The sequence below is a fragment of the Miniopterus schreibersii genome (genome assembly GCF_964146895.1).
Source record: "Miniopterus schreibersii genome assembly, chromosome: 20".
In the NCBI taxonomy this organism is placed as follows: Eukaryota; Metazoa; Chordata; class Mammalia; order Chiroptera; family Miniopteridae; genus Miniopterus; species Miniopterus schreibersii.
Genome location: NC_138122.1, coordinates 25825798 through 25842752, shown reverse-complemented (window position 1 = coordinate 25842752; position 16955 = coordinate 25825798). Strand labels below are relative to the sequence as shown.

Here is a 16955-nt window from a genome sequence, read left to right as displayed (position 1 = left end):
CCCTCCTCCTAGGCTTGACACGCCCCCTTCCAAAGAACAACCAATCGCCGTCTCGGTCCGCGTTGCTATAGACAGCCTTCTCATCACCTCACTTTCCTCCCAGCAAGCTGTGCGACGCGCCAGGCCTCTTCCCCCTTTGTGCCATCCGGGTCTCTCGCCCGAGCCATTTAGTCTGTGGCGAAGCGTTAGGGCGACCTGTGTACTGTTGAGAGCGGCAAGGAAAGGCGCCGCCCCAGCGGCCAGGAGTCTGGACTATGGCGGTAGGTGGCGAATCTAGAGTTTGAAGCCAGGGGATGTTTTTCGGCTCCTCTCAAAGGGTACGCGAACGGCTCCCAGAGCTGTTGTCCGCGCGCGCGCGCGCGAGTGGACAAAATGGCGCCGCGGCCTCCTCCTGCGCCCGCCATCATGGCTGCCGGCCGTAGGGAGGGGGACCGAGGCGGTGTCGATGTCGGTGGGGGTGGGGGTGGGAAGCCGCCAGGGGTGTCTTTTTCCCCCCCCACCCCCCAGAACTTTCCTCCGTTCTCGTTCCCAGCTCTGTGTTCTTTTCGCCCCGCACACCTGCCTTCACTGAAGGGAGAGTGTGGTTTACATGGAGTTTCATTAAGGGCTTAGGAGTATCTGTGTTCACGATGGGGAAGGGCTCGGGGGTGGGGTGGGGAGAAAAGCGATCGGGGTCGTGTGGAAAACGCTGGGTCAGCCGGTAAGGGACAGGCCGTGGAAAGAGCAGTCTCGTAGCGATCGTGTCCGGTAAGGGGGCTCTCGTTTGCGTAATTCCGATTAGCGTTTGGTCTGCGGGAACCCTCGCTGGTTCCTCGGTGGGAGGCCCGGGGCAGGAGTGGGTGGAAAGGGGGCAGAAATGGGGCAGAAATCGTGAGAAAGGGCTCCGGGGGTGCGCGCGCGGGCGGGGGCTGCGTTTCCGGGCGGCCCGCGACGCGGTGGGTTTGAAGTGGGGGGAGCGGCTGGGTCAAGCCCCCGTCTTCGGGCCGCTCCTTTAAAACAGAAGAAGTCCCCGGCGACTCATTTCACCTTCAGTTAAAAAATAAATAAGTAAAATAAAATAAAAACAATGCAGCCCTTAAAGGATCTCCTCGGAACGTTAAGCCCGCTTTGGGGCCTGTGGTGCCCGGTCCCGCTGGATCTCGTTACAGTATCGGGCGATCACCTCGTTCTTTATACTTAGTAACTGTGAAAAGGAAAAATGCGGGCGTTTCGCGTTCCTTCGCGCTGACTGGGAAGGGCTTTCTCATCTCGGGAAATGGGCAGTGCTGGGAAGCGTCGTGGAAGATACATAGTTTCCTGCTCGTAACAATTGGGGCATCGGGGATTACAGCGGCCTCCCCCTCCCCCAACACGGAAGCGACGGGATTTACAGCCGATTAAAAAAAAAAAAAAGGTTTCAAACAGTTGGCAGGCTATTTAGTATCTATGCAACTAACCGATTTAATGTTTTCCTTTGTTCAGATGGTGTTTGGGGCCTCTTGATATGCTTAAAGTAAAAAAATAAAAATAAGGTAGTGTTTCACTTGGCCTCAAATATTTTAAAAAACGAAGTCAACTCGGATGTGTGTCCCCGCAGGTCCTCCTCCAGTAAAAAGCCGTGACTCCCTGGGGAAGTGGCCTGGTACTGGATCCAGCTTCCTTCTTTGCACAGGAAAAAAGATTCATGCGCTGTGTCTGGAGCCTTAAGGGGGTTTTAAACCAGATGTAAATTCTGAAATGGCCTTGCACGGAGCCAGCGCTGGGTGCAGAGGGCTGTTTTGCGGTTGGCGTTTAAGGTTTTTATAGAGGGATCCCTCCCCAATCAAAATAAAGCTTAGACATTTTTAGAGAAGTTTTAGTACTGGTTGATTTGAGGGGATAGTTTCGTGTGCTGGTGTAAAATGTCCTCGTGGAAATAAGAGCTGCAGGGGCTCTGAGGCCGCCTGTCATTCCTGTCTGCCTTGCCCTTTGGTGTGTTTACCGAGGGAAACGGCTGTTGGGTGTAATTAGCAGCCGGTGTGACCAGGTGCCTTCCCTTAAGCCCAGGGCGTCTGACTTCCCTTTCCCCGGTCTTCTGGGACGTGAAGCATGTACAGCTACATCAACCACTGGCTGAAGACGTTCATTGCCCGGCTAGGGGTTGGCTTCCCCGCGGGAAGGCTGTTTTCAGCTCTAGTCGTGGTCTCTGGAAAGCGGCTTGCCGGGGGCTCTGGAATGCCCTCCTGGCCAGGCTGCACTTGGAGAAGCTACAGCAGTGCTTCCAGCTTTTGCAATTTATTTACAAAGTTAGTTTTACCGGCACGTAGTACATCTGAAATCGTCCTGAAGGGTAGAGGGAAAGGACCGGTGTGAAAGTCAGGGTCACCCGTAATCATCCAATGCAGTGTCTGCTACCCGTGGACAGTGAAGAGGGTCATCTTTGGGGGGGTCAGCCAGTGCTGCCGGGTTCCACTTTAAAAAGGAGAAAGTGGAACTCCATTCTAAGGGATGGAAGCTTTTCAGCATAACATTTGTTTTTTAATTTTACCAATTTTTTGAGAGGGGGGAACATGGGTTTGTTGTTCCTTACTGATGATGCATCGTTGGTTGATTCTTGTATGTGCCCTGACCGGAGACTGACCCTTCAGCCTTGTCCTATCTGGACCTTGCTCTTAACACACTGAGCTCGGCAGCCAAGGCCAGCACCATACTTTTATGGTCCCAGCAATCACTCATATGTAGAAAACTGGGAAGGCACATATGCTTGAATGAGAGCCTCTCCGGTGTTTAGTTGCTTCTTTCTTGTAGAGAGAGAAAGAGCAACATCGATTTGTTGTTCCACTTATTTATGCACTCACTGGTTGATTCTCATGTGTATCCTGACTGGGATGGAATCCAAAACCTTGGTGTGTCCAGGCGATGCTCTAACCAGCTGAGCTACCCGGCCAGGTTCCTTTTGTTTCTTACTGGTTGTTTTTTTTGTACCATTGTTAGGGCTCAGCACATAATTTATGTCTTTAATCCCAACAAAACGTTAATCCTTCCCTTTTAATTTATCATTTTATTCCTGGAGTCTAGTATGGAGTTTTGGCACATTTTTATTTTCAGTAAATAGTTGTTGAAATAATGCAACTTCTTCCACGTCACTTATTAAAATTCTTTCCATTTGTTTTGGTTTCTGTTTGTTTTCTGAACTAATCTTCCTAAGGGAAGAATTTTGTTGTTAGGTGATTTTCTGCTGAAAATTTATAATGATTCCCCATTGATCCAATGCAGCTTTTTTCTTCCATAAAGTACAAGATCATCAATATCTTAGGCACTGTGGGCCACACAGAGTCTCTGTCACATTCTTTGCTGGCTGACTTGCTCGTTCACTTGTTTTGACAGTCCTTTCAAAAATGTAAAAACTATTCTTAGTTCAAAGGCCATATTTTGCCATCCCCTGTCCTAAGTAGTCAATTCCCCAGGCATATTAACTATTCTGTGCTCATTTAAATCAATTTCTTTTTTAGTGGTACTCTGTTTGTAATTTGGACCACTCAGTTCAGCAGAGACCCAAGTATTTTTTAATGGAAAACTAATAACTAGAATCCATTTCCTCCTCAAACATTGATTTATTTCTGTGCTGAGTACTATGTAGTTATATGCAAGGCAAGTGAAATTGTCTTCTGTAAACTGGAAAACGAAGTGAAATTTAGATGAAGAAACCTCTTTGAGGTAAATCAAGTCTGTGGGAAAGAGTGTGTACACTTAGTTTGACTACTGTTGTAATTTAAAAAAAATTTTATACTGTGATAACTTACAAACTGCTTTAAAGCAGAAAAAACTTAATGTTTCCATAGCCCAGAGCATATGTGAGGAGAGGCAGACCATATTTTGCAGCAGCACTGTGCCAAGGGGCTGTTTTCAGTAAAGAGGGTTAATGAAATTAAGATTGGGTTCTCAGATAGGTAAGTTAATTTTCTGTTGCTCTTTTCAGAAGCATTCTTTCTGCTAGCAGTTTTAAGATTTTACAGTCTTGAGTTTCTTTAATCTTTAACAGCTCATTTAAAAAGTATTGATAGAGTTGGCCAATTGAGTACACAATTTAAAATGGACTATATTTTCTCTGCTTGAATGTTTTATTGGAAATACTTGGAGCCCTTATCTCTTCCCCTTATCTGTTTTCAAAGTTATAAAAATAATGATTAAAAATTAAAGATACATTAATCCCATATTCCTTTGGTATTGGGTTAATCATTTCGATTTACTCAGGCCTATTTATCAGGTACAAAGCATATTTAGCTATTTGGAAATCAGCCATTCTGATTTATTGATTTTTATTTTATATTTTTTATGTAAAATTTGAGGATGACTACCTTTCCTCCCCACACTCTCTTTTAAGAAGTTGGTAATATTTTAAATGTTATTTAGGACTTACAATCATTTTTCTTTAAACTTTTAGGCTAGTGATACAGAACGAGATGGACTAGCCCCAGAAAAGACATCCCCAGATATTGATAAGAAAAAAGAGCAGTCAGATGTATCTGTTTCTCCTAGAGCCTCAAAACATCATTATTCAAGATCACGATCAAGGTCAAGAGAAAGAAAACGAAAGTCAGGTATGAATCGTTGGAAATGATGATAATAAAAACTGCCAACAGTTGTTACAATCCACGTAAGAGTATGCAAGACATAACCTGTTTATTGATAGCATTAATATGTGTTGTTCCTGGTTCAGAGTTGGATAGTGAAAAGTCCATTGGTAATTTTCTTGGGACTTTTTCAGTTATGAGCAATACAAATGCTCTAATATAGAAATTTTTTTACTTGTTCAAAGGCAACAATGTATGTTTAAATTTGTCATAGTAACTATTTGTTAACCCTAAGAACTTATTTAACATCCTTTGATGTAAGTTACAACAAGAACATTCGTAACCTTGCCTTTCTTTCTTAAAAAATTTTTTTCACCTTTTTCTTTTTTTTAAATTTTGAGAGGGAGAGAAACATTTGTTGTTCCACCCGTTTAATGATTCTTATATCTTGTATGTGTCTTGACTGGAGATTGAACCCGCAACCTTTTCAAATTGGGACGATGCTTTAACCAACGGAGCTACCCAGCAGGGATTTAAACTCCCCCCCCCCCCTTAATGTTAGAATATTTCTGAAGCAAGAGGTTTGGCATTTTAAAATGCACCTTATTTATATAAAAATAAACTGGTGTGTTATAGACAGCATGGTGTTTTGCTATTTTTTTAAAAAAACCTAGTATTGCTATTTAATGAAGATGTAAGTAGAACAGTAAGGAGTTTAAAAGATTTAAGGCTTGAGCTCTAGTTCTTTATCCTTTGTGTCCACAGATAATCATTTATAATATAGTTCAAATGTAATTTTTTAATCTACATATTTGAAACTACTGTATTAAACAATTTTGAATGGAAATTTTTCTAAACCCTAACATCCTTTTGACTACTTACACCAAATATAATTCAACCTGCTTTTCTCTTGCATTTTTCATTCTTAATTGTTAGCCTCTAATAAGCCTCTTTATAAATTTACTATGGACTAGGAAACACTATGGGTAGGCTAATCAGATTGTTCTGTAAAATATTAAGTCTTCTACCACCTAAAAGACAATGTCTGTTTTAACTTGTCATGGAACTTTTTTATTTAGTTCTTCCTCTTGATTATATTCTGGTTTGTTCAGATTGCTTTGTATGTTTTAGATGTGTGCAGTATTAATGTAGTAGAATAATCCTACTCTGCTATAAAAAATAGCTTTTGCAAGAGGACTAGTAAGTAGGATCTTTAGTCAAATGTACTGGAAACTGTTCTTTATGTGAGTATTGGAATTTGTGTTTGAGATGTTTCTGTGTCTGTTTATGGTGAATGTTTGTGTGTCTTCACAGATAATGAAGGAAGAAAACACAGGAGCCGGAGCAGAAGCAAAGAGGTAATTAACACTTTGTAGTGAATAGGCAGTTTAAATACTTGTAAAGTGTCTGATAGAAATGTTTGTGTGTGAATATATAATATTGTCAAGGTAAGTACCAAAACTTGAAATTTAAAAGGTTAATTGAGTTATAAAATAAGCATGATTTGGATTCATCGTTTTTCAAGAAGATAGTTGTTTATATGAAAAATTCATTCAAAAACTTAATTTTGTTGTGTTGTGAAAATATTCACAATAAAAATTTCATATGAAGAATATAATTGGTTTTTTTAGGCCTGTCACACAGAGCTTCCATTAATCTGAGGTCCCGAGTCTCCTTATGCCTGATGTCCACTCAGGATTTTAAGTAGCGATACACTAGATATCTGTGGGCTACTTTTCTTTATGGAAGGTAATGAGAGTCCTCTTTTCATTAGTGAACTAGTTCTGTTTCTCTAATAGTGGTATTGAATTTTGAAATAAAAGTGTCAGTGTGAGGGACAGCTAGAAAAGTGGCGGTGACAGCAATACTTGAGGAAAAGAAAGGCAGCAGCTGTATTGCGGAGGAGTTAACTGACCCACCTGTGGAGACAGGGAGCCAAACGTGAGCAGGAGCAGCAGAGAGTCTTTGGGGGCTGGGCGAGGGTCCTGAAACAGATGTGGGCAGGGACTTCACCTCTTCCCCTAATGGAAGCTCTGTTAAATTTCTAATTTAGGAGAGTTTTTGTGAAAATGAATATTTTGTTTAGCTCACATGATAACATTTCTATAATAAATCATACTCAGCGTGCTAATGCGCGAAGAGACTGAACTGAAGACGCTGCAGACTCAGATAGCAAAATAATAAGCCTACTTCATGATAAGGTAACTATTAGTCATTCAAACTCCTCTTTCCCTTAAGTATATCTTAAATCAGTTAAGGGTTTTAATGGTTTTTTAAAAATTAATAGTAATGTTACAAGTGAAAAACTGGTTTGAAATAAACTCTAAAACCTTTGGAAGTTTAACCACTTAATCACCTTTACAGTTTGCTGCTGTATGGCAAAGTCAAAGAAATATTTTTTTATGAACTCATGTTACAGAGAACTGGCAATGAAACTAAAATTTAGCTGTGTCTCCAGGTCTCTTATTTTTCTGCAGAATAATAAATTACATAAGTATGATCATTTTCAGATATATCATCATGCATGTTTTAAAATATTTGGCCATCTTTTTTGTTTTTAAGTTAATCTTCAGTGTAAAGAAATGTCTTATGGCCTGTTTTGGGAAACATGAAATAAGTGTCCTATTGTAGAAAAGCAGTGGCCTGAGCATCAGGAGAATGTGGGGCCTGGGCTCAGCTCTGCTGCCGTGTAGCTTTGCGACTTTAGACCTTAGTATAGTTACTTGTAAAGTGAGAGGAATTAGAGGGTCTGAGTTTCCTTCTGGCTTTAAATTGTGATTCTGAGGTGTCCAGGATTTTAAGCTTTAGCTACAAGGTGGATTTGACAAATATTAATGTGGGGAAGTCTAACGTTTCATACTTCTAGTTAACTATGAGTGTAGGGTGGAGACTTGATCATACAGTTAGCTCAGTCTCTGAATGCATATGTTGTGGAAACAAGAGCCTTGGTTTTTAGGTTTTCAGATACGGGAGAGGTGTGTGCTGTGTAATGGCATAGGGATTATGTTATGCCTAGGTTGATTTTATAAAAATTAAAACAGATACGGTTGCCATTTTCTGTCCTAGGTACATGAACTGTAATAGAACTCCAAGCCTGTTGGGATATTGCCCGATGAAAAGTGACTGCCGCACAGTTTAGACATTGGGAGAAAAGTCAAGAGCCGTCTTTTAGAGAGGATGTGGCAGTATAGCTATAAAAAGGACACATCAACTCTGCGTAAAGTAATTTTAAGTTGCAGAAAATATTAATAGCAAAATTAGTTTTACTTAGCTACCTAATTTGAAATGCATTTTCTGGTGCATTTCTTTGTGTCCTTATTATCTTTATTGTTAACTAAAGGTCAAATAACATTATGTACTTTGGATTTAGAAGTTGATGTATGTACTTGGTCTGTTCATCTAAAAGGTTTGTTGGAAAATTTTCTAAATTTATGATACATGTGTACTTCCCTTATTTAGATAAAAGAGACATTAGAGGTTCATAATTCAACATTAAATTGTTTTAATTGTGGTATTGAAAATATCTGGGGGAGGAAACTGCATTTTGGGATTCATAAAGAAGTAAAATTAGCAATATTACATCTGCAACATGTGGGTAATGTGAAGCTAGATCGTTTTTTAAGTTTACCACATACTCCTAAGGTTACTAATGTTGCATCACAACATTTTTGTCTACTGATACCCATACTAACTCTCTTTGTTGCACTATTTTCCTGAAAGAACCAACTTCTTCTTAAAACAGGCAAGAAGACATGAATCCAAAGATAAATCCTCCAAGAAACACAAGTCTGAGGAACATAATGACAAAGAACATTCTTCTGATAAAGGAAGAGAGCGACTAAATTCATCTGAAAATGGTGAGGACAGACACAAACGCAAAGAAAGGAAATCATCAAGAGGCAGAAGTCATTCAAGGTCTAGGTCTCGTGAAAGGTAACTGGTCCTGGTGTTTGTAAGTTAGTGCCTTCTGAAGCACTCCAGAGCTGCATAAAGCTGCTTATTACCCAGCACTGCCCCCAAATCTTAATTAGAACATTGATTCATCTTTTCCTTCTTCTTTTTTCTCTAAGTCAATCTATTCCTTTGTGCACTAATGTCCACTAATAGGAGTCTTTTGGGCTTTGGTTTCTGATAAAGGCAAAAAAAATGGTTGAGGGGGTAAGGGCTGATTGTACTTAACCTATTCAATTAGTGACTATATGTTCTTTTAACTTCTTGATGTATTTAATTTTTGCAGTGAAAAATTATATTGCTAAACTACGTTTATATAACTTAAGCCAATATAATAGCCCTTTTATATTGCTGATGTAGGATCTATTTGCTGCTAAATTCTAATCTAGGTTTTCTCTTGTGGTAGAGATGCAGATAAAAAGACTTGAGATACTGGATCATAGCTCAGGTTTCTGGGATTTTTGTTTTTTAAGAAGCCAGTATTTAACACGTGTTTGGAGATTTCTTTGGGGAATATGTGGTACCAGATTTGGTCAAAAATTTTCCACAGTAGGGTAACATGATTAAGTATATTCTTAAATTTTATAAATACTTTAGTAAGGCAGTAGATTTTAAACTGTTAATCTTAAATTGGGATAGGATGCTTTGCATTTTTGTTGTATTATAGTTTCACTGTGTTAGCTAAGAGACATCAAGAACAAAGGCCAATTTTTTGTTTAACTCCTTCCATTGAAAACCTCAGACTATCTTTTTTGTACACAATGCAGTATAATTTATTACCTTTACTGCAGACACTACAGGTAACTAGTTTGTAATGTCTGTAATTGAAAAGACACACCTCTAACCACAAATGTGTGCACTTTAACTTCAGGCGTCATCGTAGTAGAAGCAGGGAGCGGAAGAAGTCTCGATCTCGGAGTAGGGAGCGGAAGAAGTCAAGGTCCAGAAGCAGAGAGAGGAAGAAGTCTCGATCCAGAAGCAGGGAGAGAAAACGTCGGATCCGATCTCGTTCCCGCTCAAGATCAAGGCACAGGCATAGGACTAGAAGCAGGAGTAGGACGCGGAGTAGAAGCAGGTGGGTTTTCACCTTCTTGGTTAAAATCAAATAGGCCCCTCACAGGCTGTGTCTTCTGTCAATCTGAGAATAAATTGTGGGTCAGAATTTATTTACAGAATAATCACATCCTGACCAGAAAGGACACATCTAAATACTTGTAAAACATTCTTACATAGTAAAATTTTATCAGATTGCTGTGAAGTTTAGATGTGAATAGTCCCGTTTAAAATTATTATCGTTTGGTAAATGAATTCATCATGTTTATGTTATAATCACAACTGTATTGTGAGCTAGACTCATCGAACTTAGGTTGAGTAACTGCCCAGAAGCCTAAAATCACAGTTACTAAACGGTAAAACTAGGACAGGGTCCCAAATGTGTGTGAATGTAAAGTCAGTGTATGTGCTTATCCCACCATACTGTGTATACTGTCTCAGATGTCCAAAAGGATGAGCTTAGATTATGCATTGTAGGATTGTACACCCGAAACTTACATAATGTTATTAGCCAATGTGACCCCAGTAAATTGAATTTTTTAAGAAAGATGAGCTTAATTCAAATCTGTCTTGATTGAGAGGAGGCTTTAACTTGTTGAGACAAGACAGTGAGCATGGGGGGTAGGGATCTTTAATTCTTAATATTCAGAGAATATGTTCTCTACTCAAGATTATTATAGTGCATTATATCTATAGTCAAATATATTGATACTAAAATAATGGAAAAACTTTTAATTTTTTTATTGCCTAAGTTAGTCTATAATAGACAAATAATAGATAAAAGTGGACTGGGACCGTTGCACCTATTCATCCACTACTAGGCATTTATTCTACATGTTGACCTACACAAGCAGAAAATGACCTCAAGTAGAATGTACAAGGCAAGTCTTTGCAACTCTGGGTGTAACAGTGAGATGGAATCAACTTAAATGTCCATCTGATAGGGATGGTTGAATGAACTTAGAAGATTAGCCACATACACAGGCACTTAGGATATCGTGGAAGATGTAGGACAGGCAGAAAGCAAAAGGTTCAGAGTGTATTTACTGTGCAGTTTGATTTTTGTTGAACCATGTAAATATAACTGGTTTGATTCAACAAAGTTGTTATTACTTGGCCATACTGAGACATGTAAAATACAATTTGTTACAGAGATAGAAAGAAGAGAATTGAAAAACCGAGAAGATTTAGCAGAAGTTTAAGTGGAACTCCTAGCCCACCTCCCTTCAGAGGCAGAAACACTGCAATGGATGCACAAGAAGCTTTAGCTAGGAGGTGTGTATATTTTCTTTTTATTTGATGCATTTTTTTTCCTTTTCGACTTGAAGTAGATGCTCAGTTGTGTGGACAAAATGAGTGCTTGCAGTCAGAGGATAATGGAAATAGTTAAATCTAGCCATGAATGCTGTCTGTCCCGCCTTTGTGATCTAGAACTAAGTAAGTGGTTTAATTCTTATTCTGAACATTTACTTATTGCACACCTGGAAAGATTGCGAGTCTGCAGCAGTTCTTCTTTTCCCCTTCATGATTAACTGATTCATTCTTCTCAACACTAGAATCCTAAATATTTTTAGTTTGGAATTGAAACTTTTTTTAAGTCTTAAATGGGATTTAGGAACTTGGTTGATTTTGCTCTAAAACGGCTGTCTTTTGTTTTTCTTCCTCAAGAAAAGAATCTCTGAAACAAGTAGAATTTTGTCGGTGGTTTTCTTATTATAAACCAGTTTATTTGACCTTCCAAATTTTACTGCTGAGAGCAGAAGGAGACCATCATATTTCTGAATTTTTAATGTTTCAGAAACGAGTGATAGTGGGACCACACACAGCAGGGCTACCTGACTGAAATCCGAAAAACCATTAAAAGCACTGCCTCATCTCCAGAGGCAAGAAATAAAGCTAAATCCAAGTCCTTGTTTGCAGGTTTTCCCATATCTGAAAACTATACTCTTTTGATTTTGACTTTTTTTTTTCTTTATGAAATTGAGTTTGTATTTTTTTTTTTTCCATTACAAAAATACAGTTGTCACAATGTAACCTGACGGGCTGCTGCCCTGTGAACCCAGCCTGGCAGAAACTCCAGCTGAACAGCAGCAGCAGCAAAGGTGTGAGCTCACCCCTCCTCCATCCCATTCACCTTAGTGAATGGTGTCAATTCCAGACTTGCAGTGGCCATTTTAAATGTGCACCAGTAGTAGGCAAGCATATTTTCATTCTGAAACTAAGATCAATAGAATTAGGAAATAATTTCCCACAGTATTTGAAACTGTGGTCCATTAACTCTGACCGGTATTTTTTTAAGTCATGAAATTTATTCTTATTTACTACAAGTTTGTTACGTTTTAATTTTTGGATTTTATTAAAATTGAAGCTTACTGATTTCTAAGTTTTTCTTTTTAGTCTATAGCTTACTGCCACTGTGTTTTACTACTCATAGCCCCCCAAAGGAAACGAAACCTTTCCCCCAGTCCTTGTGCCTTGATACTCCGTTCAGAGAACAAAGGCGCGGCATTTAATTTGTACTTGGTGAATGAGGGAATTCTTCCAGGAAGGGTTTCTCTTTCAGGAACTCGTTACGAGGGTAGTATTACTTAGGGTTTGCCATGTAGGGCGTAGGTGCTGACTTGGCAGCATATTAGTGTGTGTGTTAGTTAGTGAACTTAATGTGAGCCAGAATGTGTGTTTATTTTGGTGGGGGATGAATTTGTGTTTCATGTTTCCGGTTCCTTTGCTAATGATAAATTCTTTCAGGTGCTAAAAAGTAATTTCCTAATACTGAGTCCCCCCTCCTTTTATTAGATCATAGAGGTTGGCAGTTGGGGTTTGTGTGCCTGTTTTGGAGGGGATTGGGTGGTTTTGTTTTTATTTTAATTTGAAGGCTGTATAATAAAGTCTACTTAACTGCAAAAATCATTGTCTGCATGCTGATTGGCCTTATTGTGTATCGGCCTCCCTGAGAAGCATTTGGTACACTTGTCAGCATCATTCCTACTTAATGTGGGCCAAGGCTCCCGGTGCTCAGTGTCATTTGCAAGATTTCACTTAATCCTTTCTTCTGTAACCAGCACTGATAAAAAGACTGAATTGTTTTTATTTTTAAGCCACACTCTGAGAACTGTGTTAAAACTATTCCAGTTTTGATTTTAGTGAATTTAAAAGTGTTTATAACCAGTTTAAAAATGCTTACCTGTGACTGATAGCATCTTAAGAGTGATTGCCTTTTCCCCCCACATGCAGCTATCAATTTGGGAAAGTATTAAACATAATTTAAAATTCTAGATAGAGTGTTTTGTGTCTACTTTTTACCTACTGAGAAATACAAAGATAAATATTGGTTTTATGTTGTTTTAAATTTATTTGCACGCTGTTTGACAGGTTGGAAAGGGCAAAGAAGTTACAAGAACAACGAGAAAAGGAAATGGTTGAGAAACAGAAACAACAAGAAATAGCTGCAGGTAATTTTTATTACGGAAGTGTGGTGTTTCTTTGTAGAAAATTTGAAAAGTTCAGAAAAGTAATAGGAATAAAGTCACGTAGGAGCCCTACTACCCACCAGTACGCTGTCACATCTTTTTCTATTAGTTGCTTTCCTACTTCATAAAATCTTTATGCGTTTATATTTCTGATTTGGTCTGTGCAGATCATTTTGACAAGGAAATAGTGACTTTTTGTTCACATAGCACTTTAGCTATCACTACACGTGTCTCTCAGTTATGATTTTGGAAATGCAGTTTATTAACGGTGATGGCTTGAACTGGAGTATGTATTAGTAAATCAAGTTTTTAGACATAGCCTATTGGCTGTGAATGATAGAACGTGATCAGAGAGCTTACTGTAAAATTATATGAAATGTAATCTGGGAGGGGGTTTTTTTTCATCTGGTTGCTTGGTTGACTTTTGTGTGTGTGTTTTGTTTTTGGTTTTGTTTTTACATTCCTAGTCAATAGTGGTACTTTAAAAACTTAAAATTTTACAAGATGATGTTAGTAGTTTAGAGAACTTTTTAAGCTTGTATTCTGGACTGACAGAAAAATGTAATTTGAAGTCTTTCTGTTTAGTATCTGTTAAATGTGGGTAGTGCCTGTTTTAATATTTTTAAATGTTTGTGAAATAACCTGAAATAACTTCGTAAGTTAAAGAACCATACAAATAAAATCTCGTATTGTTTATAAGTTTAACTACAAGCACCGAAGTTCATGTCCATTGAAATCATATACCTTTTTACTATTTGTAGAATTCTCTTCATTTTCAAGAAGTAAATGAAGTTATATTTAGGGGATCATATATAGAAATACAGATATCGATAAATACATTCCTTAAATGTTGGTAAATTCTTTTGCTTTATAACCTAGTGCTCTGTCCTACTTACCTCCTCTTTCAGCAGCTGCAGCTACTGGAGGTTCTGTTCTCAATGTTGCTGCCCTATTGGCATCAGGAACGCAAGTAACTCCTCAGATAGCTATGGCAGCTCAAATGGCAGCCCTGCAGGCTAAAGCTTTGGCAGAGACCGGAATAGCTGTACCTAGCTATTACAACCCAGCAGCTGTGAATCCAATGAAATTTGCTGAACAAGAGAAAAAAAGGAAAATGCTTTGGCAAGGCAAGAAAGAGGGGGTAAGTCCTTTTATTCCCCTTTTGTCACTTATTCCTAATGAGCAATTGTTTAGAAAAACAAATTTGAGTTGGAAAAAATTAGTTTGCTTTTTTTTTTTTTTGAGAACCTGATTAGAATAGTTTAGTTTGCCACAGTTATTTATTACTGAAAGGAAATGCATGATGTAGTTCAGGCTTCCAAAGCAAACCAGAAATATTACGTATTTATTAAGGAAAAAGACTCCCTAGCTTAGGTTGTTTTGTAAGGTATATTATGATGTACTTTCATTTCTTTGCTTCCATTACTCTGTAATAGAAATCTTAATACAATTCATTATAAACTTCATTGATAGAATGTCATTAATGCTATTGTTTCTTTTACTTTATACTATGTATTATGGAAAGTTTTTTTTGTTGTTTTTTTTTTTTGTATTATGGAAAGATTTAAAACCCTAGTAAAATATATTTAAATTTTATATATTCTAAAAGTTTACTGTTTCTTAATAGGACAAATCCCAGTCTGCTGAAATATGGGAAAAATTGAATTTTGGAAACAAGGACCAAAACGTCAAATTTAGGAAATTGATGGGTATTAAGGTGAGTATATACACTTTTTATTAAAGTTCATACTAACTTGTATTTTCAGGGTCATGTTGATTCTCAGCTTCAAAGTCATTTCAGTGATGTGTCTGCCAACTCTGGGTACCTTTTTTCTTTTTTTGTTTTGTTCTCCAGATTAATTTTATAGAATTAACTAAAATAATAATACATTGTTATCACTAGTTGACAACACAAATTGTTTGACTTAAATTAACAGGTTTATTGATTATTACTGTGTATTTATACGTTACATGAACATTGTTCCAGATCATAAGCTTCTGTTTGTAAGTAAAAATGAAATTGTAAAAAGGAATTAATGGATTTGCTTTTTAAAAAAGATACTGCTCATTTAAGGTTAATTGTACCTGGTGGAGTAGAACTTTCTTGATTATTAAAGTTTCAAGAAAGCTTTTTCTTAAATGTAGAAAATTGAGTTCTTGCTGAGTCAGGTGTAATACAGAGAGTGTTAGATTTCATACAACCTGGAAAGGTCCACAAATGCTCAGACATTGGTCATCACTAAGGGAATTGGTTCTTCGTTGAAGGGATATTTGACTTTAACTAAGCTGCACTGAGCTGGCTGTTCACACGCTGTCTGGCATGTTCTGCGTGTTCTTAGTCATGCCCACTAAAGTGAGGTTGACTTTTGTTACATCCCAGTACCTGGAAAGGATCGGTGCTGAATGAATGAATGAAGCAAAGTAATTGAGGTCAAATATGTATCCTAAATATGTAATTTACTGGTGCTGTGACATGAGAGAAGCACTTTTTATTCCCACCTGAATTCATTCTGATAATGTTTTCTATCTGATGTTCAGAGTGAAGATGAAGCTGGGTGTAGCTCAGTCGATGAAGAAAGTTACAAGACTCTGAAGCAACAGGAAGAAGTATTTAGAAATCTGGATGCTCAGTATGAAATGGCAAGGTCACAGACCCACACCCAGAGAGGAATGGGACTGGGTTTCACATCGTCAATGCGAGGAATGGATGCAGTTTGAGAAGGATCACACTTAATGTTTGGAACTTTCTAGACTTCGGTTCTGATGTCAGGTCCTTGTTCACCAAACAGCTAGCATTCTAGCTTGCATGGGTGTTGCATTGACTTTAATTTATTGAAAAATAACAATTTTTTGTAAATATCAGATCAGTGATACTGGTGTTAGTGTTGTAATTAGGTTAAACCCACTTCCATTAAATTTGACAGGACTATAGAAGGACAATATTTTTAGTTGATGAATTCTACTTTCAAAATATATATAAAAGCTGCAGGTGGGATAAAATCTCATACATGGGTTTTTTTGTGTCCGCTGTCTTGTGTACTTTTGTACTTAACCTTGTACAGTTATTTTCATCTCTTGAAACATGAAAGATGTTATGTAGATGTTCTTTAGACGATCTGGCCATTTGGTATAGACGATCTGGCCATTTGGTACATACCAGCACAAATGAGCTGGGTGGTGGTGATAATAAAAATGGTTTTCTCAAAACTGGTGTTAATTTAAGTTACCTGGAATTATTTTAATTTGTTTTATGGTTTCTGTAGCATTTTGCAATTGCTATTAGAAAACACTTGCTAAAATTTCCTTTCTTTAAAAAAAAAGCTTTGGCAGTACCATAGTGAGCAAAAATGTAAAAGGAAGTTAGGAGTAAGCAAAGTTATTAAAACAATACTGTTTTCCTACTCTTACAAGGGACAGAATTGGTGTACAGTATTTGTTAAATATTCCATATGTTATTCAGGAAATAGACTAATACCTTAAAGGGATGTAAGCACTTTTATTTTAATAAAGTGCCTTATAACAAGTTCTTTGTATGCCCTTCACTCATTATCACTTTGAAGTCTTCTCCAGTGTAAATTAAAGTACTACACCATTAGAAAACCACTTTGCTACTAAGTTGACTAGGGCATAAATCTGGTGAGGGGAGGGGACTACAGAACTTGTAATTCATTAGCTTTCCCTGGAAAAATTCTTTGGGAAAGATCGCCACGATGTAGTAGCACAATACAACATGGGAAGACTTATTTTGGTAAATGTTTAAATTCGTTTTTTCCAGAGTACAGTAGTTCTGTAGAGAAATGGCTTCATGCTTCAATGACAAAATCAAGTTTATAGGGAAATGACACCATGATTTTTCATTTTGGCATCACAGATTCATTTTTCAGTTTTGTGTATACCTTCTTAAATCAATTTCATTAAAATTTTCATGGACTTTTAAGGCATAGTGGAT

At 37.9% G+C, this 16955-nt stretch overlaps 1 protein-coding gene across 2 annotated transcripts; it reads left to right on the top strand.

Moving 5' to 3' along the window:
• Positions 1-95: 95 nt before the first annotated feature.
• On the top strand, positions 96-16529 carry RSRC2 (arginine and serine rich coiled-coil 2). Of its 2 annotated transcripts, XM_081122605.1 has the most exons (10): positions 96-260; positions 4403-4559; positions 5847-5890; positions 8275-8465; positions 9355-9558; positions 10689-10811; positions 12909-12988; positions 13915-14147; positions 14634-14723; positions 15545-16529. In XM_081122605.1, exons 1-10 carry the CDS (start codon positions 255-257, stop codon positions 15722-15724), a joined length of 1308 nt encoding a protein of 435 aa, XP_080978731.1. In that variant the 5' UTR covers positions 96-254; the 3' UTR covers positions 15725-16529. The 2 variants fall into 2 exon arrangements, with proteins under 2 accessions (XP_080978731.1, XP_080978732.1); XM_081122606.1 differs by lacking the exons at positions 96-260; positions 4403-4559 and adding an exon at positions 6656-6733 and having other exon boundaries at positions 5871-5890; positions 8253-8465.
• The last annotated feature ends 426 nt before the right edge of the window (positions 16530-16955 follow it).

What these genes read in the sequence shown, in the direction of transcription:
- RSRC2 (XM_081122605.1), top strand. An exon ending in AGGACGCGGAGTAGAAGCAG is followed by an intron (nt 9,559 to 10,688) that starts GTGGGTTTTCAC and finishes AATTTGTTACAG; the next exon opens with AGATAGAAAGAAGAGAATTG. An exon ending in ACAACAAGAAATAGCTGCAG is followed by an intron (nt 12,989 to 13,914) that starts GTAATTTTTATT and finishes CTCCTCTTTCAG; the next exon opens with CAGCTGCAGCTACTGGAGGT.